This window comes from Chelonia mydas, chromosome 21 (assembly GCF_015237465.2).
Source record: "Chelonia mydas isolate rCheMyd1 chromosome 21, rCheMyd1.pri.v2, whole genome shotgun sequence".
In the NCBI taxonomy this organism is placed as follows: domain Eukaryota; kingdom Metazoa; phylum Chordata; order Testudines; family Cheloniidae; genus Chelonia; species Chelonia mydas.
In genome coordinates this window covers 12,802,303-12,824,432 of record NC_051261.2, presented here as the reverse complement: position 1 = coordinate 12,824,432, position 22,130 = coordinate 12,802,303, and the positions used below count along the sequence as shown (strand labels likewise).

The following is a 22,130-nucleotide window of genomic DNA, read 5'->3' as shown; positions in this document are numbered from 1 at the left end:
ACCCAGGGGCCGGCTCTGACTTTTTGGCGGCATCATTGGTGCAGCTTATGGTGCAAGCCAGAAGAGCCATGCCACCGTGCACTGTGGTCCCGCCCCCAGCCAGAGCTTGCAGGAGAGGGGGCAGAATGGGGGGCGGGGGGGCAAACGCCCTCCCTTTAGTCCCTTGCTTCCAGAAAGGGCTCTGGCTTTGATGTTGCCATGTGGTACCCACTGCCCACTCAGCAAAATGTACTACTCTAGCTTCATGCAGGGCTCAGGCTTTGGCCCTAGCTCTACAGAGCACAGATGTTTGTGGAGACTCATTATACCTATTTCTGTGTCTTGTTCAGCGGCCTTTTTAATCAGGCTCTTTAGAACTTCAGAACAAACCTTTCTTCGGAGCTGAAATTGAGCACAGTCGGCTTTTACCGGAGAGTGAATTATTGGCCTAACATGGAGAGCACGGGGAAGGACTGAGAGTCTTTGAATTAGACACACACACACGAATCTGCCCTTCCAAATTGCTGGGTGTTGCATACTTGTTCTTAAATTGCAGGAATCCCACCTCTCCCCCTAGCCTGGCCTGTTTCCATCCTTCCCTTCAGCACTGCCAGAGGAAAGCATGAAAGGTGCAGTGACAGATATACTGCATGTAGTTACTCGTTTATTATTTTGGGCGGGGGGGGAGGGGGTCATATTGTATTTTATGTTTAAAGTATGAACACCTCAAAAATCATCATCTTGAGAGAGGCCCATTCGTACCCCTTTGTACCAATACAGATGATAGGTATTTGTGTGCTCCTGGCTCACTGTAGGGAGGTGCCTTTCCTGCAGAATCTGGAGTCACTGGTGGGTGATTAATGCAAAATCCCCCCATAGGTCACAATTTCAGGGGAGCTGCACCTTTGACCTTCCCGCCACTGGGGTCTGTTCTAGGAATGCCCGTTCAGCTCTAAGGTGTCTAGCCTTTGCCTCTCTTGGGTCAGGACTGACTCCCTGCGACGCAGGCCTGACCCCCTGGGGAATAGGAGAAGGGATGTGGGTCCCTGCCCATAGAAAAAGGAAGGCTAGATGCCTCAGACCTGAATGGACATCCCTAGAGCTGACCACAGAGGGGGTCAAAGGTGCAGAACGGTGACAGGCGCCACAGAGCTGCTTGAGCCTCCCTTCCCAGTGAGAGGAATGGTCCATGCACAGATAGTCCCGGGGCCTAACTCTCAGCTACTCCAGTTTAAATCGAGAGCGATTCAGTAGAAGTCACTGAAGTTCGACTGGTGAGAAACAGGTCTGAGAGGCGACTCAAGTCTAGTATCCTTTTAATGACAAATGCAAGGTTTCTCCCACAGATGAATCTGGAAATGTCAGCTGCAAATGAATTTAAGTATGTTTGAAACTGACAGCCATATAGTGGTCATAAGTATATTAGATAATGGCCATTTGGGGGTACTTAAAATTGCAATAAGCAAACGTAGTGGTAACAGGATGTTTGAGTCGTACAGGAAAATGCATTTTACTTCTCTGTGTAGCCACGGTAGAGTCCTAGGAGTGGTGAAAACCCATTAGAATTCTTGTGAACAATCCCTAAACTAAAAGGTTTGGAAAAAGGCAAAATTGCCTTTGATACACTGACTGCATATTTGCCAAATGTAATTCAGCTCCCCCCGCCCTAAAGCCTTTGAATCATTGCTTTATCTTCATGAAGTAGTTTTTTTGGAATATTAATTAGAAGCAAATTTAAAATGTATAATTATTTAGAGGAAAAGCAGTAATGTGTCTCATGAACATTTGTGCCCTGTGTTGGAAAGAGTAAAATATGTCTGTCGTAGTCTGACCATTGGGACTGGAGAAAGAGGGTCAGTTTTCAGGAGGGACTTAATTTGGTGAGACAGCCGCAGTGCAGACGGCAAGTTGGGGGCCAGGCTGCCACCACCGGCAGCTCTTTCGGCATACAGCACAGGCTTCTCCACGGACTCAGTGTCGCGCTACAATCCCACCTGCCTGCTTGGAGCAGGGGGACTTGCCCTACAGTCTCCTGCTCCTGGGGACCAAGGGGGCCTAACCCCTGTCTTACAGCATCTTTCCTGCTCTCTCCGGCTCAATCACTCTTTATCTATCTACAGTGGAACAGCTGCAGGAGTTTGCGGGAGCCCTACATCTATATATCCCATAGTTCATTGCTTATAGCCCTCACAGGGCAGGTGGGCAGAGAACCGGTGAAGTCAGTCGGACTCTGCATTAGGTGCAGGGTGTACTTCCAGCAGTCAGTTTGCAGAACTGCGGACTAAAGGGGCCTATGGATTAGCACCTCCTACTTTATCCACTGAGGTTGCAGTCCTGTAGCCATTGTATATCCTAGTCAGCATAAGATCCAAATGTGGACATTATTAATGTAATGGGGCCCACGTTTTTAAAAGAGTCGCACACTGGGTGCTGATCTCCTTTGAAAATCGTATGGTTACTTGGACGTCTGCGTGGGAGCTGAGCTCTTTTGAAAATCTGACCCTGATGGTGTGTGCTAGCATTTGAAAATCTGGGTCCGCGTGACTGCAGTGGATTGGAAGAGGACATGGGGTCCACTACCAAAGCAATTTACACACTACAGAAGCATTTTCACAAGCATCTATGTGATTTAGGAGCCTAAATAGTAGTGAAAGGCAGTAGGACTTGGGCTTGTCTACACGGGGAAATAGCTGTTGCAGAATAGTTCCTGCGTGGACACATTTATTCCACACGAGGACCTTTGTGCACTTTAGATTCATCCGGTTTGTAAGTGGATTAAGCTCACCTGTACAAAGGCACTCGTAGTGCTGAGTAAGAGTGTCCACACAAGCTCTATTCCGCAATAGTCTTTGCAAAATAATCTAAGGGTATGTCTTCACTACCAACGTTAACCTGCCTGTGTAGTCGCGGCACCAGCGCTGGGAGAGCTGTAAACACAAACCCACCCCCATGAGGGGAGCATAGTGGGGTAAAGGAGCACTCTCCCCACCATCCAAAAATGATTCCACCCATCCCTCCTGGGGTCTGCAGAAAGAGAACCCCGGGGCCTTAGGTACCAAAAGCTGCTTGCCGGGGCATGGTCACTATCCGCGTCCAGTGCCAGGAGGGGCTCACAGCCTAAAACCAAGTGCAGGTTCTGCTCGGAGCCATGACTGACCAGGCTCAGCGAAGTCTGGGGTTTTCAGAAACTGCCATCACAGGGGTTCTCAGGACAAAAATTTTGGTGGCCTCAGAGTGCAGCCACTGACTCTTGCTGGTGGTTGCTCTCCTGCTCTTTCCTTAAATACTTATTTAGCTTTAGGAAAGACAAATAAATAGGCACACAGGCACGTCCAAATCACGGTAGTTATTTACTGCTAGCTAGTAAGTCTGTTGTGAAAAGTGATATTGACAAACATACAAGTTTTGCTTTCCACAGCCCTGGCAAGCCTGGGGACAAATTAAGCCCTGGGGGAGGGCCAGGGGAGGTGGAGGTGAGGGACTGGGGGAGGCAACGAGGGCTGGAGCTTGAAGCCCAAAGTCCCGCAGCCGGAGGACGGGGCCCAAGGATGGAGCCCGAAGCTATGTGGCCGGCCCCTGCGGCCTGCTGCCACACAGCCAGCGCCCAGGGCTGGAGCCCGAAGCTCCGCAGCGAGAGCCTGCTGCCCTGCCACAACTGAAGCTCAAAGCCTGAGCCCCTCTGCCCCGGGAAGGTGAGGAACTCACTGGTTCCCTGCTCCTCCAGCCTTATGCCCCTGGTGACACCAGAGGGGGGCAGGACCCAACCCCTGCTGGTGGCCCCAACAACCAACACCAAGGCAGTGCATCCAGGAGCAACAGGGTGGGGGACGGGGAGGAGGTGCCACTTTGCCCTCCCCACCCCATTTCCCTTCTCCTGCAGGGATCAGGGAACCCAGCTGAGCGAATGAGCAATGATCCAAACTGCAGATAGGCAGGAGTAAGGCCAGGGCGAGGAAGGATCTGTCTGTTTTGGTGCCTTCAAATGATGCTGCCTTTCTCAGGATTACTCGGATTTAGAACTACGGATGAGCGCAATACTGGCTGGAAAGTTTATTCATATTGAAAGCAGAGATAAGATAAAATCCAGTGCCTGATTTAGGTCAATCTGAAATGAGATTTGCTTTCATGTACAGGACAGGAGCCAAATTCATCCCATTGACTTCATTTAGACTCATTCAATTAAAAATGAAAAGGGTGAGGGAGGAGATGATTATGAAAGCCAGAGGGGATTTTTTTTTTTTTAAAGCAGAATGTTTAGCAATCTGTGACTCAAGGCCTTATTCAAAAAACCTAAAGTTCAAGGACTATGCGTTGGCATATACGACACGTACGAGGAGGTGTTAAAAAGCATTTCCTTCCATAGCGCATTGTGCTATGCACACAACTCCAAGCTAGCATCCTTTCACACCTTTCAGTACAGATTATATTTCAAAGTGAATTGAGCATTGTCGAGAGGTGCCAGCTTGACAGCCCCAGAGATGTGTCCGCTAGTTTCAAGTTAGGGATGGACAAGGTTGTTTTGTCTCCTTGCAAACCCGCTCCAGAACCGTGGGTCTGCAAACTTAACTGGAGCTCAAATGCTAGGTTTGAGCTCCGCTTTGGAGAGAGAGTGATAAAAGAAGCAGGGGGAAATTAGGATGAAAAATAGATATAAACACTTCAGAAATGAGAGAGAGAAATGGAGGAAAAGCAAACACAAAGAGACACAGTGGAGGAAATGAGCAGGGAAAACGAGAGGAAAAATTCTAATGAAAACAGATACAGTGGGCTAGATCCTCAGCAGGTGTAAACTGGCATGACTCCGCTGGATGTCAAGGGAGCTACTCCAAAGAACAGTGGGAAGGATCTGGTCAAGTGAGCTCCCATCTGCCCTGTTACATCCCTGTCAAGTTGAATGGAACTGCACGAATAATTTGGCCCAATTTAACCCCAGTGCCGTCAACAAGTCAAAGCACTCAGCGCAGCCTGGCTTAGCTCGGTGTGCAGGGAGTTCGGGGGCAGGTCTTTGTACCTAGTGCAAAGCACATGCTCCCTTTCAGCTAGGAAAATATTTTTGAATGAATTTCCCTTGTGAGGAAAACTAACATAAGAACGGCCCTCCTGGGTCAGACCAAAGGTCCATCTATCCCAGTATCCTGTCTTCCGACAGTGCCGGGTGCCCCGGGGGAGTGAACAGAACAGGGAATCCTCAAGTGAGCCATCTCCTGTCGCTCATTCCCAGCTTCTGGCAAACTAAACATAAGTTTAAATTACAAGGGAGGAAAAACAGTTCATGAACCTTAAATCAGCTTTGCAAATACCCTCAAAGAATAGACAAATTTCATAAAAGCTCCAGCCTCCATGTGGTTCACCCACCTGTGGGTTTAAAATTAATAATAACACTATGCTCAGGGTCTAACTGATGGCCATGTGTGGGGCGGGGAAGGAATTTTCCCCCAGGTCATATTGGCAGTGACCCTGGGGGTTTTTTCATCTTCCCTTACAGCATATGGGTGCGGATCACTTGCCAAAATTATCTGGGTATTTCCCACTTAATCAGTTCCTTGCCCACTGCAGGGCCTCAAGCACTGGTGCACCTCAGTCCCTCCCGTTCTCTGCCTGTGGCACATAAATAGTTTAGTCTCCTCTGGGCTGTAATACTTGGTCTAACTTTGGTTATTGGGTTTAGTGTGCAGGTCCTGGGGCAGGGGGTGGCCTGTGATCTGCAGGAGGTCAGACCAGATGATCTGGTGGTCCCCTCTGGCCTTAAACTCTATAATTCTTATATTTTGCTTTTCATCTGTAGCTCTCAAAGCACCTTACAAAGAAGGTCAGTATCATTATCTTCCTCTTGCATGTAGGGAAACTGAGGCACAGAGGAGGGATGTGACTTGCCCAAGGTCAGCAAGCTGGTCAGTGTCAGGGAAAATAGAATCTAAATGTCCTGAGTCCCAACCCAGTGCTCTATCCACTGACCATACTATGGCAATAACCCTGGGCCGTGTTTTACTCCTGTTTTGTTCATCTGAATAGCCGAAAAATAGCAGCAAATACATTGCCTTGTTTAATTTCCATTCTCTAATTCTCCTGAATGGTACAGCCCCTGGGCGGTCTAGTCGCTAAATCTGCATGAATCCTTTGCGGGCTCTTTGTTACAATCTTCTGGGTCCCGACTCTGAACCTGACTGTCTGCGGATGCTCAATAGAACCTCGCTCTCGTACACAGTCAGCTGCAGAACAGGGCTTTCACGTGCATCCATCAGTGCTGATTGAATTTGTTCCCTTCTTCCTAAATGACAGTGTCAAAACTTCCGGGGTTCAATCTGTTAAGAGATTAGAATGGTGAGCTGGCTCACTCATGATTGATCAATTATATATTCATAACTATCGGCTTAAAGGGCTCAGTCTGAAGCACAATGTTTTAGCTTGTTTCAGTCATTTGAAAAATGGCTTTTGGGGAAATCAGCAGAGGTTTCATTCAACCTCTGTCTGGCCCAGAGAGCGATTCGATAACTCTCCACTATGGGGTTTCTTGCACTTCCTCTGAAGCCTTTGCTACTGGCCACTGTCAGAGATAACACGAGATGAGCTACTGCTCTGATCTGGTCTGACAACTCCGAACACTTGTGTCTGTGTTGCCCAAATCAAGCAGATGCACTTGTTTTGTATTTTAAAAAGAAATCCCAAATCTGTATAAAATCCTTAATACCAAATATTAATTTATGGGCAAACTGGCTAAAAACCAGGTGTACTAAATGTCTATCTATATAAACAGACACACACATCTATGCATACACTGTCCATGTGCAGACTCATAGAGAAAACACGGAAAAATGTCTGAATAGCAGTGCCTTCCGAAAAATGATCTGTTTAAAAAAATCAGCCATCTATATCAAGCTTTGTGCATTTCAGTTTGTTTGGATTTTAGTTTACGAATGTGGTCAGATCACTAGGATTACTCAGACTGTGACCTGGGATGAAAGCAGTTGTGGGTGAGAAACTCAGCCACACCGAAACAAGACTGACAAGCTAAAAGCCAAAGCTTGCTTCATCTCAGTCTGACACAAGACCAGTTTTAATTTACTTGAACATGTCTTGATTCGTTTTTTTAAAAAAAAAGGGCGGGGGCAGCGGGAATGATGGAGCCCTGGGGGGATTTTCATGCAGGAGTATTTGTCAATGTGTTTACTCAGAATGAAAACCTAAGGCCTGTGCGTTGATATATGACACACAGGTGGATTCGTGAAACTTGTGGAGCTTGTAAAAGAGCATTTTGCTCATAGAAGGTCTAATCAAATAGTCACAGTGGAATTAATGAGCAGTATTTTTCAGCAAAGCACTGTTGGTTGTATTTTGCCCTGTACTGCCAGCAGCAGTGTTAAAATGGCTTCAATAAAAAAGGACAAGCACGGGTACATATCCCTCGGTTGCAAGAGGGAATGTTTTCTTAATGGGCAAAAACATCATTTCCTTTAACCAAGTGACAAACCACAGGAGTTTGTATTAAAGTCCCAATGCACTCAAAATGAAACCAGCGAACGTGTGTCCCTGCTCCATAGGATGAGCATGCTGTTCATGTTAGCGTATTAACCGTTCTCCCTATTCAGTAAGCATCATACAAAATGTGACATCTGGATATGTCTACTGTGACCCATCCCGAAACACTGGAACGGTGGCAAAAAGGAAAGGCTAAAGCAGCTACTTAGATTCCATGGATTCAGGGCCAAATTCTGGGCTCAGAGACGCTCTGTTGACCTGAATAGAGTGACTGCAGGCTTACACTGGTATAACTGAGAGCAGTGGAATGTAGCCCGCAGTATGCAATGTATGTGGCTGGAGTGCATTTTCTCCCCACTTCAGCCCCTTTGGGCCACAAAGCTACCTGCTCTCCTCCAGCAGGAAAGGCAGCAGTGGCTTCTACCCTTTGCCCCCCCTACAGCCCTGGGTGCGGGGGGGGGCGAGCAGGGGGCGTGCCAGGGAGGGAAGGTAGCACGGCCAGAGCGCTCTTGCAGTCCCTGGCTGATGGACAGCTCATTGGGAGCCATAATCAGCTGGTGTAGATCAAAGCAGCCCTGAGGCTGTTCTAAACTAAACTACGCCGGTGCTTGGGGCAGTGTAGAACCAGCCCTTGGATCCGGGAGCCACAGCCTGTGTCCTGATTCTCAGGAGCCTGGCCCCTTGCATCCCTGGGAAATATCACCCCAAAGAAGGGCAGGCGAACTACCAAAACTGCCCTCCCTCACATTTTTCTGGTGTGGGGGGCATCTTGTGTTTTGTGACTGGTGCCCTGCCAGCGTAGGCCGCCAGCGGGGCGGTTGCGGGTAGTTTGCAGTGACGCACCCTCCCCCGGTAGATTTTCTGCCCAGGTGTTCCTGGGCGGAGGGATAGCTCAGTGGTTTGAGCATTGGCTTGCTAAATCCAGGATTGTGAGTTCAATCCTTGAGGGGGCCATTTAGGGATCTGGGGCAAAAATTGGGGATTGGTCCTGCTTTGAGCAGGGGGTGGGACTAGGTGACTTCCTGAGGTCCCTTCCAACCCTGATATTCTATGAATATGGCTTTATGCATGAACACACATGCCAGGGCAGGCAGGGTGGGGTCAGTGCTGCTCTGTCCCCTCTCCCCGTTCTCTGACCCCTGCTCCTCTACCTTCACCATCACTGATCTCCTGCAGAATCCTCACTGCTGGGTGGCAAGATTGGGACGTCCTGCAATATCAAAATGAAATAAACCAGTCACCCCCCTCATCTCCTATTGATCTTCCTCCTTATGCCACTTCCCGACGGCAATGCTATGAATTAAAATTCTTAAAATCTTGGGAGGAGGGGTTTAAACAAAAACCAAGCTTTTGAGCCAATAGGTCTTCTGCAGTTTCCACGATATGCTATGCATCCGATGAAGTGAGCTGTAGCTCACGAAAGCTCATGCTCAAATAAACTGGTTAGTCTCTAAGGTGCCACAAGTACTCCTTTTCTTTGTCCGCAGACAGAAACCAACAGCCATAGCGATATTCAGCTATATGGCATGAAGGTGGGTGTCCATCTGCGTGTGGAGGAATGCATTGCAAGCTTCCGATCTCATCCGGACAAGTGAGGTGTCAATCAAATTTTATTAGGTTGTGGATGCTCATGCCATCAGAAGAATTTGGTTGAGAGCCAGATCCCCAGAAGGTATAAATCAAGCTCCATTCAACTCAATGGAGCTACACCGATACTCGCTAGATGAGGCTCTGGCCCTATAATTTGTAAAGAATTTTAACTGGTTACAGGATGCAACTGATTTAAGAGGGAGGACAGAGGAGGGAAGGATGCTGTGTAGCCGATTTCACTTTGATGCACGCATTTGCAGCATTAGGTATACCCTGAGTAATGAGCTAGTCTTCCTTGAAACAGAAAGGGGAAGCATGCCACCAACACCTTCCCCATAAAACTCCTGCTGGAAATAAAGGAACAGGTCAGGGGAGCGCTCACAACCAGCTTCCCCAATGATTGTTTGTGGCTGGGCTGACAACTCCGGGGGGAGGAGTGGAGAGGTGTGTTTTTTTTGTTTTTTGTTTTTCCTACGCAAAACCAAAAACCACACCCACTTTGTTTGGGTGGAACGAAATGTGTTCAACCATGGTTCAAAACCACGTTTTGTTTTGAAAATCTAGTTTTGAAAGGGAATGTCAGAACAAATCATTGACATGTCTGAGTTGTTTTTCCAATTGTTTTCGATGAATTTGCAAACAGTGTTGGTGCATTTTTTCAGTGAATTTCATTTTCGGCAACAACAACAAAAAGTCACCCGGCTCTGTTCCTCCCAAACAGCTCTGCCACTGCTCCTGGGACTATGCGCCACCTTATGTGTCTCTTGTTTTCAGATTAATTTGGTATTAATAGTCATGCTAACTTTATTTAAGGGATTCAAGCAAAAATAATCATCTCACTGGAGATTTCAAGGCCTGTCATCATCTAGTCCACTGGCCTCCAAGCTTTTTTACGTCCAAGATGCCTTTTGGGCTCTAAGGACAACCCAGGATCTACCCTGCTCCTTCCCCGAGGCCCCGCTCCGCTCACTCCGTCACTCGCTCTCCCCCACCCTCACTCACTTTCACCGGGCTGGGGCAGGAGACTGGGGTTTGGGAGGGAGTGCGGACTCTGGGCCAAGGGATTTGCAGTGTGGGGGGGGGCTCTGGGCTGAGCCTGGGTCAGGGGGTTGGGGTGCAGGGGGGATGAGGGGTGCAAGCTCCAGGAGGGAGTTTGAATGCAGGAGGGGGCTCGGGCAGAGTGTTGGGGTGCAGGAGGGGATACAGGTGCTCACTCCGGAAAGGGGGTCAGGGTTGGAGCTTGGGGTGCAGGAGGGGGTATGGGATGCTGGCTCCGGGAGGGGGCTCAGGGCTGAGGTGCAGGAGGGGGTATGGGGGGCTGGTTGTGAGAGGGGGCTCAGGGCTGGGGGTTGGGGTGCGGCCTCCGGCCGGGCAGCACTTGTCTCCGGCAGCTCCCAGTCAGCAGTGGGCGCACAGAGGCTAAGGCAGGCCCCCTGCCTATCCCGGCCCGACACCACTCCCAGAAGAGGCCAACTTGCCCCCTGTGGCCCCTGGGGGGGTCAGGAGGCACGTGGCTCTGCACGCTGCCCCTCTCTGCAAGCATGGCCCATGCAGCTCTCCCTGCCAATGGGAGCTGTGGGGGCGGTGCTTGCAGGCAGGAGCAGTGTGCAGAGGAAGACCCCTGCCCCCCACCACCACCACTGGGGCCGTGGGGCTGCACTGGCCACCTCTGGGAGCGGCGTGGGGCCGGGGTAGGGAAGTCTGCTTTAGTGGCAGCCCCGCTGCACCGCCAGAGATCGCAGTCGACTGGCAGATCCTCTAGGATCAACTGGTTGGTGACCACTGATCTAGTCTAAGTTCCTATATAACACAGCCACAAACTTCCCCAAAATGATTCCTAGAGTAGATCTTTGGGGGGGGGAAATACACTCTTGATTTAAAAATTGGTTGGGACTGATTTCCCCACCTCTAGTGAACAAACCCACCAGTCCAAACTGAATTCATAAAAAGCTTCTCGACTAACTGGTATTCCAGGGGGGCTATTTTCTTTTCACAGGTTCACACAAAGAAAAGCTACCCCACTATGCTGTTGTGTATTTATTTGTGCATCCGACGCACGTGCTCCCCACCAAAGAGTCTGCCCATCACAGCCAAGACAGGCAATCCTAACCAACAGCTGTTTCCAAGGTAACATCGTAGAAAGAAATAAAATAATAATAAAAAAAACCCCAAACCAACAACCACCCTCATTTCAAAATTTCTCACTTTAAAAACTCTTTAAATTAGAAAAATGAGTCTAAAATACTGCAGGAGAAATGCAATGGCCCAGATTCTCAGCGGGTTCTAGGCTCACTCAGTCTCCAGAAAGGGTTGGTATACCAGCTGGGACATCACTGAAGCACACGCCCCGTCCTCCTGGCTACATCCTTAATATGCCCCCTTTGCCAGGGAACGAAAGCCAGCTCTCTCTCTGCTATATCCGGGGAATGTCCAGAAGGCCAGATCTGAGACCTTTATGTTTCCCATAGTGTGGGAAAGAATCTGGCGCAATACCAAATGGATAGTAATAGATTCGTACTTTCCTTCTTACTGGCTCTGGTGAGGGGAAGGAGTACGTAATTGACAAGAGGCTGTGCCTTGCGTGTAGTACCGTGTTCCAGCGGATACTCACTGGAACATGCTACTACATTCAGCGGGACTCAGGAAACCTCGGTACTGTTCCTGGCTCTGCCACTGCCCTGCTGTGAGAGTCACCTCCTCACACCGTGCCTCAGTTTGCCCATTTGTAGACTGGGAAGAATAATACTGATCTCCTTTGTAGAGCGTTTTGAGATCTACTGGTGAAAAGTGCTATATCGGAGCTCGGTAGTATTTAAAACGATTTCCCAGGGAGAAATTTTACCTCTTCTGGAGGAAGCTGACCAGCTACGCATTCCAGGCCTGACTGACACACACACAGGGTTATACCGTGTTGTTCTTATCATCAACTATTTGTATTGTGCCCAGATCAAGATCTACCGTGCGAGGACCTGTACAAACATATAGAGAGAGTCCCTGCTCCAAAGAACTTACAATGGAAAAAGACAAAAGTAGATACAAGGTAGGAAGAAAGGGATGCCACATGCAAGTAGAGCACTCAGGAGGATGCCAGGCCCACGACATGTCAGAGAAAAAAGATGTGGAACTTTTTTGTTTCTGATTTGTTACCAAAACTTAGTTGTATATCTGTTGGGTGGGGCACTTGGGTTTGAAGAGAGGGAGAGGAAGGACTTCTGGGAGGAAGACAGGAGGGTGGGTAAAGGGAGACGGAACTTGAGGATGAGGGAAGTGAAATGTGGAAAGGAGAAAGAGACCATCTCCGATTTCCCACAGGGGAACAGCATTACTAATTCAGTGTTACCTTCTGGACTGGTACTGGGTGTCTTTATGAAACATTTAGCAGTCATGGCAACGACCCGACACAGAATGAGACCGCTGCTCACCCCTCCCTCGGGGATTGGCTAATTAAGGGTACTGCTTTGGAGAGAATCGAAGGATTTGCTTGTGCAGCCACTGTGGCACTGGAGTCTTAAGATAATTACCTGAACCCTCAACATGTCCCTGATCAGACTAGATAGGAGCCTTGCTAGATTCAGCTCCTTTCCTCCTCCTGCAAGGATCCACGATGTAGTATACCTAGTAACAAGAATTCACCAGGGCCACCAGGTATCAACAAGGCCCTTGCTGTGAAGGCTGGAACCTGCTGTTTGTGGTACCCACTGCAAGCCATCCTAGAGGAAATTTAGAGTATGTCTTTGCTAGAACTGGAAGGTATAAACTTAAGCTCGAGGAGACACCCCTTAAGAGCCCTTATCAGTGGTTACAGTCCCCCCCCCAGGCACACACACTTGCACCCCATCTTGGTAACAGACTCCCTCTGATATGCAGCCCAGGGACAATTTACTATGTGGAAAGGACTTCTAAATTCCTCTGTACCATTGATATATTCTTTCCGTGATGGGAAACGCTTGGAGGGACTCTGAGTTCGGGACCTGCACACTGAGGTCACCAGAAAAATTCCCATTGACTTCAGTGTGCACTGGATCACACCCTTCGTTATGGGGTCTAGGAAATAAGCAGCACACAAGTGCAATGAAACCAAAAGAATTTGGGAAGGGCAAGAATTTAAATGGCTAATTAATGTCCCAAAGATAAGTGACAGGTTTCAGAGTAGCAGCCGTGTTAGTCTGTATTCGCAAAAAGAAAAGGAGGACTTGTGGCACCTTAGAGACTAACGAATTTATTTGAGCATAAGCTTTCGTCAGCTACAGCTCACTTCATCAGATGCATTCAGTGGAAAATACAGTGGGGAGATTTATATACACAGAGAACATGAAACAATGGGTGTTACCGTACACACTGTAACCAGAGTGATCACTTAAAGTGAGCTATTCCCAGCAGGAGGGGGTGGGGGGGGACCTTTTGTAGTGATAATCAAGGTGGGCCATTTCCAGCAGTTGACAAGAACATCTGAGGAACAGTGGGGGGTGGATAAACATGGGGAAACAGATAAGTGGTGGCCCTGCACGAACTCTGAATCTGAAAAAAAAATAATAATAAAGTATTTGGGAGACCAGGTCTGTGAAAGTCCAGACACCCACGCCACAATGGGTTACAAATTGCAAGGAGGCACAGGGTTTTGTTGCTTGTGGCGTGGAACGGTCTATTTCTATTCTGTCCTCTCTGTCCTTCAGCGCAGGGAGCGAATGTCACCCTGCTGCCAGATGAGAGGTGTGAAAGACAGGGATGCAGCGAGAAAGCACAGAAGCCAGAAAATTCAGTTACGGTTCCCACCGCAATGGTAACCATGCCATTATGCACGTGCATCTTATAGCCACTCAAGTTAACACCATGTAGAGCAATCAAAAGTACTACCGATGAGCCAAGTTACAGCTGCTGCAGAAATCCCTGCTTTGAACTGCTTGACGGCTGTACACATAAAGTGTCAGCCGGGATGTTTCATTAATGGTGTATGACACTAGACAACCCCCCCTAGGGAAGGTTTGTCCGTAAACTGCCAGACAATTTACATGCAGGAGAAGAGATAATACTAATCTTCTAAGCACATTTAAAAACATTGTAGTCCAACGTACTGCAAAGGGCCGATCTTTATCTCAAAAATGACTGTCAGAGTCCTGAAAGATCCACTAGGCACATGGCAAGATGGGAGATAAAATGCATTACAGAGAGCTAGCAGGCTGCAAAGAGAACAGGGAGCAACAGTCTCCCCGATCTCTACAGGAAAGGTCTCGAGATTCTCTGTGTGGACAAGCTAATGAAAGCGTAACCTTCAGACGGCACAGCTGTGCAGAGATACGGTAGCTGATTCTGACCAAGCTAAACTCATGGCTATGAAGTGGAGACAAAAGCAGGTAGCCAGCAATGGAATTTCCACATTTCCCCATTCTCCTCCCACCTCTCTGCTTTCAATGTTTTGTCTACTTGGTTTACATTTGTAAAGAAGAAAGCAGCAGTGATTTTTGGTGGCTGTTAGACGTGCTTTGTCAGCTGTACCATATGCTATATTTGGGGAATGGGCTCTTTTACTGGAGCCTATTCACTGGATCTTTTTCAGGCTCTCTTATGGGTATCACCTTTTACGGACAAAAACATCATTTTTTCCAATTATTTGGTCACCTTCCACCCCCAAAATATGGTAAGAAGTGGTCATGCAAATCCAAAATTATTAGTTAAACCTCGCTGCACATTATATGCACACAAGTATGCTTTTCTTTTAATGATTCCAAAGTGCCATATTTATGCTTATAAGATGTCTCACCCACATATCCAAACATGTTGACGCTAATTCAAACACAGAATTCATCTGTAAATCTATAGTGCTCTGAGTGGAAGTCAAGTGGACAGTGTTTCCACTGCTTTCCCACTAGGCGAATAAAATCTTTAATTCTGATTTAAAATTTCAAAAACACGTACAAAAAAGTCTTATATCCTCAGCAGAAAATGAGGAACACTGAATGTTCTCCCTCTGTGAGAAAATTGGCATATAGTTTTATCAAAGTGAGGATTTGTTATCTTTGAAATCACGCTTAAGTACAGGTACGCAAATGTAATAAGCATGTTAAGGAGTTACATAGACAACCGATGGACAAACAACTTGTGCTTGGATGAATGACAAAAGTGTTCATGAAAGTATGGAAAGAAAAATATGGAGGATCAAATTTCTATATATCATCCTTCCACCCCTACAACAAAACTGGAAAGAAAGGGGCACTCACATCTACCTAGCTACAACTATGGCTCCCCTAACATAATGTCTGACCATTGCATAATCATTAACTGACCAGATTCTGAGCTGCTGTAAACTGATGTCGCTCTAGTGAAGTTATGTCAATTTACACTATCTGATCTGGCCTCATGAATTTTCTCAAAGGTTTTATTAATTGAAAAGGGTGGGGGGGCTAAAAAGAGGATGAAGGCAAAGGGGTAAATTTAAATAAGATCAGAACAGAAGACCACATGTAAATCATGAGTGAAATCCTGGCTCCAAGAATGTTGTAAAGAATAAAACCATATTATAAATTTATGAAAACTCTGAGCTTATAATTAAAATCAGATAATTATTTGCCTATAATAACCTGCCCTGTCCCATTCCTTTCTACATTATTTTGCTATAAATTAGACAAATTCCTCCAATTCAGCAAAACACTTACGCATGTGCTTAAACCCATCCATATTCAGCAAAGCACTTCACTTCAGTGGGACTTAAGCACATCTTAATCGGGCCCTTACTGCTGACACTTCAAGCTTGTATCTTTACAGGGCGGAATAGGTTGTCACTGGATTTTCTTTTTAAAAGGGATCCAAGACCAAGTGAACTAAACCATTGTGGAAACCGTAATTTCAGCATACTATGGGTGAACAAAGCCACAAACAGTATCGCTGCTTCGCCGCACAATGAGTATGCGTCGTGCTATTTAAACTAAATACATATTATTTAAACCAAACGATATGAAGAATCAAACTGAAATAAGACCAGACAGTTTAGCTGGGAAAAAAATAGTCAGGGGACTCTTATGGAAAAGATTATTCCACTTTAGCTCATGTGCTTGTGCATAAAGGGAGGGCTTTATGCTGTGTTTGGGACAAAGACATGAGGTCTATATCTGAAAGCACAAATGTCTTAGGGTGCATAATCTGTTTTCTCCACAGCGCACAACTCACCTGTTTCTGTCTGATGTTCCACAGCGGCTGACTTGGATGAGACAAGGCAGGCATATTTTCCCACAGGGTTTTGGTTACTTTGCACCCCTGCACTTTACAGATCTCTGCTTACTCCCCATCCACACATCCCCAGGGTCAAAAGATTGATATCCTTTTGCGTTAAGAAGTTTCCTGTGTGGTTGTTCGGTTCCGTATACGGTTGCAAATGGAACTGCTGTTTGGTGTTGGAGGGAAGGTTTTTTAAAAAAATCTCGGTCACGTACCATACATTTAAGTACGGTTTATTCCGTCAGGGATGAGATCGCCTTTCTAGAACTTCTGAGCAGATGTATGGATTTGCATATAGAGAATCAATTTTCAGTTTTACTGCCCAAATATTAACTGGATAGCAAGGGTAATTTGGAGGTTTGTTGCGTTTATTGCCTATGAACAGGTGTTTTATTCAGCACATGTGCGCAGCAGCATTCCAGGGATGATCATTTTGCTTGTTGATTCGGTAGGTACCAGGACTTCAGGAATGTTTCAGATCTAAAGAACCATGCTTGCATCTAGGATAATGACTACTTTCTACTCCTAAATCTCTCCAGGATTAACTCTCTGCATGCGTGTGTGCGGTTTACCAGGGCAGCGGCTTTTCCGTGGAATCACAGAAGTTGGAACCATCTGGAAGGGTTACTGTGGAAACAGCACAGGATGAAGGGGGATGCGGTGAAGGGATACCATGACAACCTTTTGGGGTTTCCCAGGAAACCAGGGTTGCTATGGAAACTGCATCACTCAGGTCCGAATTAGTAACTTCCGCTGGAAGGATTTTGTCACTTTAATCTTCTTGTGATAGATGCAGACGCTTATCTCAGATGCATTGGAAATGGACAGAAATACCCGCCCCCCTTTTGTTTCTAGGCTCTTGATAGGTTTTGTTTGAGGCTGCAGCCGCTTCAAAAAGCCCATTACTGATTTAATGGGAGCCTAACTATCCCCAATCTGCATTGGCATCATAGGATGTTCAAACACTCAGGATGCTGTTTGGTTAGTCAATTGTTAAACCTTTCCATGTGGGAAGAACATTTCCCCATACACACCATGCAGCCAGGAATTTCGGGTTGGATGAAACAATTCCATACGGTTGTGGGAGAAGGGAATTAGGAATAGAGAATGGGGGCATTTTTCTGATTAAATCGAAACTGATTATACTTGGGTTTCTGAACAGATTAGAATTTCATAGACGATCTGGCTGGGGAAGAAAAGAAATCAAAGGTGCCCATAAAGGACATACACCACACGTTCAATATTAAGCATCATTTAGCAATGTGGTAGCAGAGATGCTTTGCAAAATTAAATGGTTATTCCCTCCCCTTGCCTGCAAACAGGCTTTGCAATATAATGTTATTTTCTTCCCTTCTGACTCACGGTTTTCAGTCCAACAGGTGCATGTGTATGTGATGGAAAGGGAAACAGGCTACACAGCGACTCTTTGCAAAAGCGAGAAAAGAGGCAAGCTGCCCACAAAAAACCCCCACAAAGCAGCCCTGCAATGTGTTGCAGAATAAACACCTGTTTCAACGGGGAGCGTATTATCTTCCTTTCCGCAGCCACCGCCATCCTCTTATCTTCCAATTATTTTGTAATCCTCTTCTTTGTTCTTTAAAAGGAATGATCTAAAAAATATAGATGTAAAACGAGCGCACACAGACCAATGATGATGCATGTTCCAGATAATACTGATTACATGGTCACTTTGCATTATTATTATTTCAACATTTCCTCGGAGGCTTGGGTGGTTTTTTTTTAAACATCAGTGAAGATCTTTTTGATGTTCACACAATTGGGATTGTTTGTAGCTGTGTAGTTGCCCGTCTTAAAGGCAGCCTGTTTGAATGCAGTGTTGTTGATTCCCCCCTCCTCTATCACCATGTACTCCGACTTGCTCAGGGTGGAATTGCTACGCCCCTTCCTCAACTCCTCCGTAGAGGAGAGGTGCTGGCAGCTCCCTACGTGCAGATATTGGGCTTGCTCCTCGCCTTCGGTCTCCCGGTGGTAGAAGTAGTTGAAGTTGGAGACTATCACAGGCACAGGAAGGGCAATGGTCAACACCCCGGCAATGGCACAGAGGGACCCCACAATTTTGCCCCCAATGGTAATTGGGTGCATGTCCCCATAGCCCACCGTGGTCATGGTCACCACCGCCCACCAGAAGGCATCCGGGATGCTGCTGAAGCCTGAGGTGGGGTCATCCGCCTCTGCGAAGTATACGGCGCTGGAGAAGAGGATGACACCAATGAAGAGGAAAAATATCAAGAGGCCTAGTTCCCTCATGCTGGCCTTGAGGGTCTGCCCCAGGATCTGCAGCCCTTTGGAGTGTCGTGAGAGCTTGAAGATACGAAAGACCCGGACAAGCCGAATGACCCTAAGGATGGCCAGGGACATGGCTTGCTGGCCATTCCCCTGCCTCTCAGCCAGTTCCGTGCCCAAGGTGATGAAGTAGGGGATGATGGCCACAATATCGATGATGTTCATGATGTTCTTGGAGAAGGTGGCCTTGCTGGGGCAGGCAAAGAAGCGGACAAGCAACTCAAAAGAGAACCAGATGATGCACAGTGTCTCCACCACGAAGAAGGGGTCGGTGAAGGATGACACCATCGAGACAGCCAAGGAGGAGGAGTTGGTGAAGACGTCCATCGCCAAGGGGCCGCTGCTCGTGCCGAAGGTCCCCCCTGTCCCCTCATAGTCACGGTCGTCCCTGAACTCAGGCAGGGTCTCCAGGCAGAAGATGACGATAGAGATGAGGATGACGAGGACTGAGACAATGGCAATGCCTCTGGCCGGCCCGGAGCTCTCCGGGTATTCAAAGAGGAGCCACACCTGGCGCTGGAACTCCTTATCAGGCAGGGGCCTCTGCTCCTCGCGGATGAAGCCCTCGTCCTCCCGGAACTTCTCCATGGCCTCCTCGCCCAGCTGATAGAAGCGGATCTCCTCCGAGAAGATGTCGATGGGCACGTTGACCGGGCGCCGGATGCGGCCCCCGGACTGGTAGTAGTAGAGGATGGCGTCGAAGCTGGGCCGGTTGCGGTCGAAGAAGTACTCGTTGCGCAGGGGGTCGAAATAGCGCATCCGCTTGCGGGGGTCGCCCAGCAGGGTCTGGGGGAACTGGGCCAGGGTCTTGAGCTGGGTCTCGAAGCGCAGGCCCGAGATGTTGATCACCACCCGTTCGCAGCACTCGTGCTCCCCGCCCCCCGCCGGGTGGTGGCCGGGGGGCGGCGGGACGTGGGCCGGGGGGTGGTCGTAGCGTTCCCCCGCCAGCAGCGGGTGGGGGTGCTGGGGCTCCTCCAGGAGGGGGTCCCCCCCACCCACCACCACGGTCATGCCGCCCTCCTCTTCCTCGGCTTCCTCCTGCTCGGGGCCGGGCTGGGGGGCTTCGGGGGGGGGCGGCGGCTCGGTGTAGCCCGGGTTGTGGTGGCTGCTGGAGGAGGAGGCGGCCGGCGAGCGCAGCAGGCTCCGGTGCTCGTCCATAGGGCAGCGGGGGGGGGGCGCCGCCGCCTGGCCCGGCCGGAGAGCGAGAGAGACCCGCCCGCCGCCGCCGCCAGCCGCCGCCGCTCTAGCGAGGAGCGCCGGGGCTCGGCTCAAAAAATCCGCCCCCAGCCCGGGCGCCGCCCAGCGCCAGTCGCTGCGCGCCGGGGCCGCCCACGGACCGCCCCGCGCCGCGCCGGGGAGGGAGCCGGGTGCCGGCCCGGGACAGGGCGTGCCCAGCCCGGGGGGAGGTGGCCGTGCCGCCCAGTGGCGGGCAAGCCCCGGGGCTGCTCCGGAGAAGGAGCCCGGGGCGGTGGAGCCCAGGGGAAGGTGCCCAGCGCCGGGCAGAGACGCGTAAAGATCTGTGCGCAGAGAGGGGCAGGTGGCCTCGCCCCAGGCCGGGCACAGCGCGGGGAAGGGGAAGCCTAGGGAGATGCCCGCTCCACAGAGGGGCTGAATCCTGGGGATGGTGAAGCTTAAAGACATGCCCCTGCCAGGGGAGGCACCAAATCCTCCCGCCCAGGCCCGGGGGAGCCCACAAGGGTGCTCAGGGAGACGCCCACCCTGGCAGGAGGAGGAACACACCCAGCTCTTTGCTGGGGCACGCTTACTGATCATATTCCCTGGAGTTGGTCCGAAAACCCTAATTTTTCCTGCAAGACATGTTGAATGCAAAATTTATCGCCCCCCTGCCGAACCCCACCCAGGGGAAATGTGGCGATAGAACATTTTGGTTTCAAATCGACCCCTGGAAACACAACGCGTTTTGGTTTTGAGATAACCAGAAGCAAACCAAAGGTTCCAAAGAAAGGAAAAAGAAAAGGAGTACTTGTGGCACCTTAGAGACTAACCAGTTTATTTGAGCATGAGCTTTCGTGAGCTACAGCTCACGAAAGCTCATGCTCAAATAAACTGGTTAGTCTCTAAGGTGCCACAAGTACTCCTTTTCTTTTTACGAATACAGACTAACACGGCTGTTACTCTGAAAAGAAAGGAAAGGTGCATATTGGTTTTGTGTCGGCATTTTGATTATTTTGTTGTCTGCTCTTTTGATTTGAAACGGGACGAAAACAAAAGGAAATACCCGTTTACGTCACAGCAAAATAAAAATGGTTTATTTCATTGAGAAATGATTATTCCAATGGCAAGTGTGTGTTTCTCAGTTCCCTGCGGGAGAAAACAAGACCTTTCATCAGAATGGATTTTTTTTCCCCCTCCCTTGAAAAGTTTTCCGTGTTGATGAAACATGATGTTTTTGGCGGGAAAACACTCTGCACAGAAAATGTTGACCAGCTTTAATAGTCACCTCCGCCCACTTGCCTACCTGAGCGCACACGCTCACCGAGACAATATTCGCCACTTATTTACTGCCTGAAACTTGCCCAAAGCTGGGGAGCACACCCAGTGATCATTAAGTTACCCCTGGTCCAGGGGTGAAAGTAACTTAAGGGACTTACCGGTACGTCGGCCAGGGTCCTGAGCAAACTGGGGGCGGGGCCTCTGGCAGAAGGGGTGGGGCCTGTAAATCCCCGGGCCCTTTAAATTGCCACCGGAGCCTGAGGGCTCCCTGCCGCCGCTGCTACGCTGGGGCTCCCGCGGTGGTTTAAAGGGCCTGGGGCTCTGGCTCCGGTAGCAGCAGCTGGGAGCCCTGGGCCCTCTAAATCGCCACCGGAGCCCCAGAGCTCCCGGCCACTGCCGCTACCCCAGGGGGAAGCTTCCCCAGGCCGGCAATTTAAAAGGGCCCTCAGCTCCTGGCAGCGGCTGGAGCCCCTGGCCCTTTAATCACCGCCAGAGCCCCGCTGCCAGAGCCCCGGGGTAGCGGTGGTGGCAGGGAGTCCCAGGGCTCTGGTGGTGATTTAAAGGGCCCGGGGCTCCCGGCCTCTGCTACCGCAGCCAGAGCCCGGGCCCTTTAAGTCACCGCCAGAGCCCCAGGGTAGCGGCCACGGCTGGGAGCCCTGTGCCCTTTAAATCACCGCTGGAGCCCTGGGGCTCCCAGCCGCCGCCACCACCGCTACCCCAAGGGTCTGGCAGCGATTTAAAGGGCCAGGGGCTCTGGCTGCTGCTGGGAGCTCAGGACCCTTTAAAAACGTCAGCCTGGGGAAGCTGCCCCCTGCCGGTACTGTCAGCTGTGTACCAGCTCTTGCCAGTTCGCCGTACTGGACAGTACCGGCTTACTTTCACCTCTGCCCTGGTCCCTAAACGACTGGGCTGTGGAACACAATGTGGTGGATTTTTTCAATAAAGGCCGCAAAATTCCTCTTACTCAAAGTGTCCTCATTTTCCTGAGCCTAGTGTTGTCTCCCATCCTGAGTGAATACTGGGTCTGTATGTGATTCGCTGCCCTTCTCGTATTGCTACATGGGAGGGGGAGTCTAGGTTGGATCCTGGCTAAATAGCAGTGCATTCCTGGGGGATCA

General features: G+C 49.3%; 1 protein-coding gene and 1 long non-coding RNA gene across 3 annotated transcripts in view; one reads left to right on the top strand and one right to left on the bottom strand.

Annotated features, from left to right (window-relative positions):
* LOC122463451 overlaps positions 1 to 9,817 on the top strand; it is a 38,233-nt gene extending 28,416 nt beyond the window's left edge. Inside the window, exon 4 of the long non-coding RNA XR_006286847.1 lies at positions 8,943 to 9,817. This is a non-coding gene — a long non-coding RNA (uncharacterized LOC122463451). The remainder of the gene's footprint in view (positions 1 to 8,942) is intronic.
* The window catches only part of LOC102931698 (potassium voltage-gated channel subfamily A member 3), a 30,734-nt gene extending 10,944 nt beyond the window's left edge, over positions 1 to 19,790 (bottom strand). For both annotated transcript variants that reach the window (XM_027825935.3, XM_043533535.1), the window contains exon 1: positions 16,207 to 19,790. In XM_027825935.3, coding sequence (XP_027681736.2) covers positions 17,995 to 19,716 — 1,722 coding nt within the window. In that variant the 5' untranslated portion in view covers positions 19,717 to 19,790 and the 3' untranslated portion in view covers positions 16,207 to 17,994. The remainder of the gene's footprint in view (positions 1 to 16,206) is intronic.
* Positions 19,791 to 22,130: the final 2,340 nt, after the last annotated feature.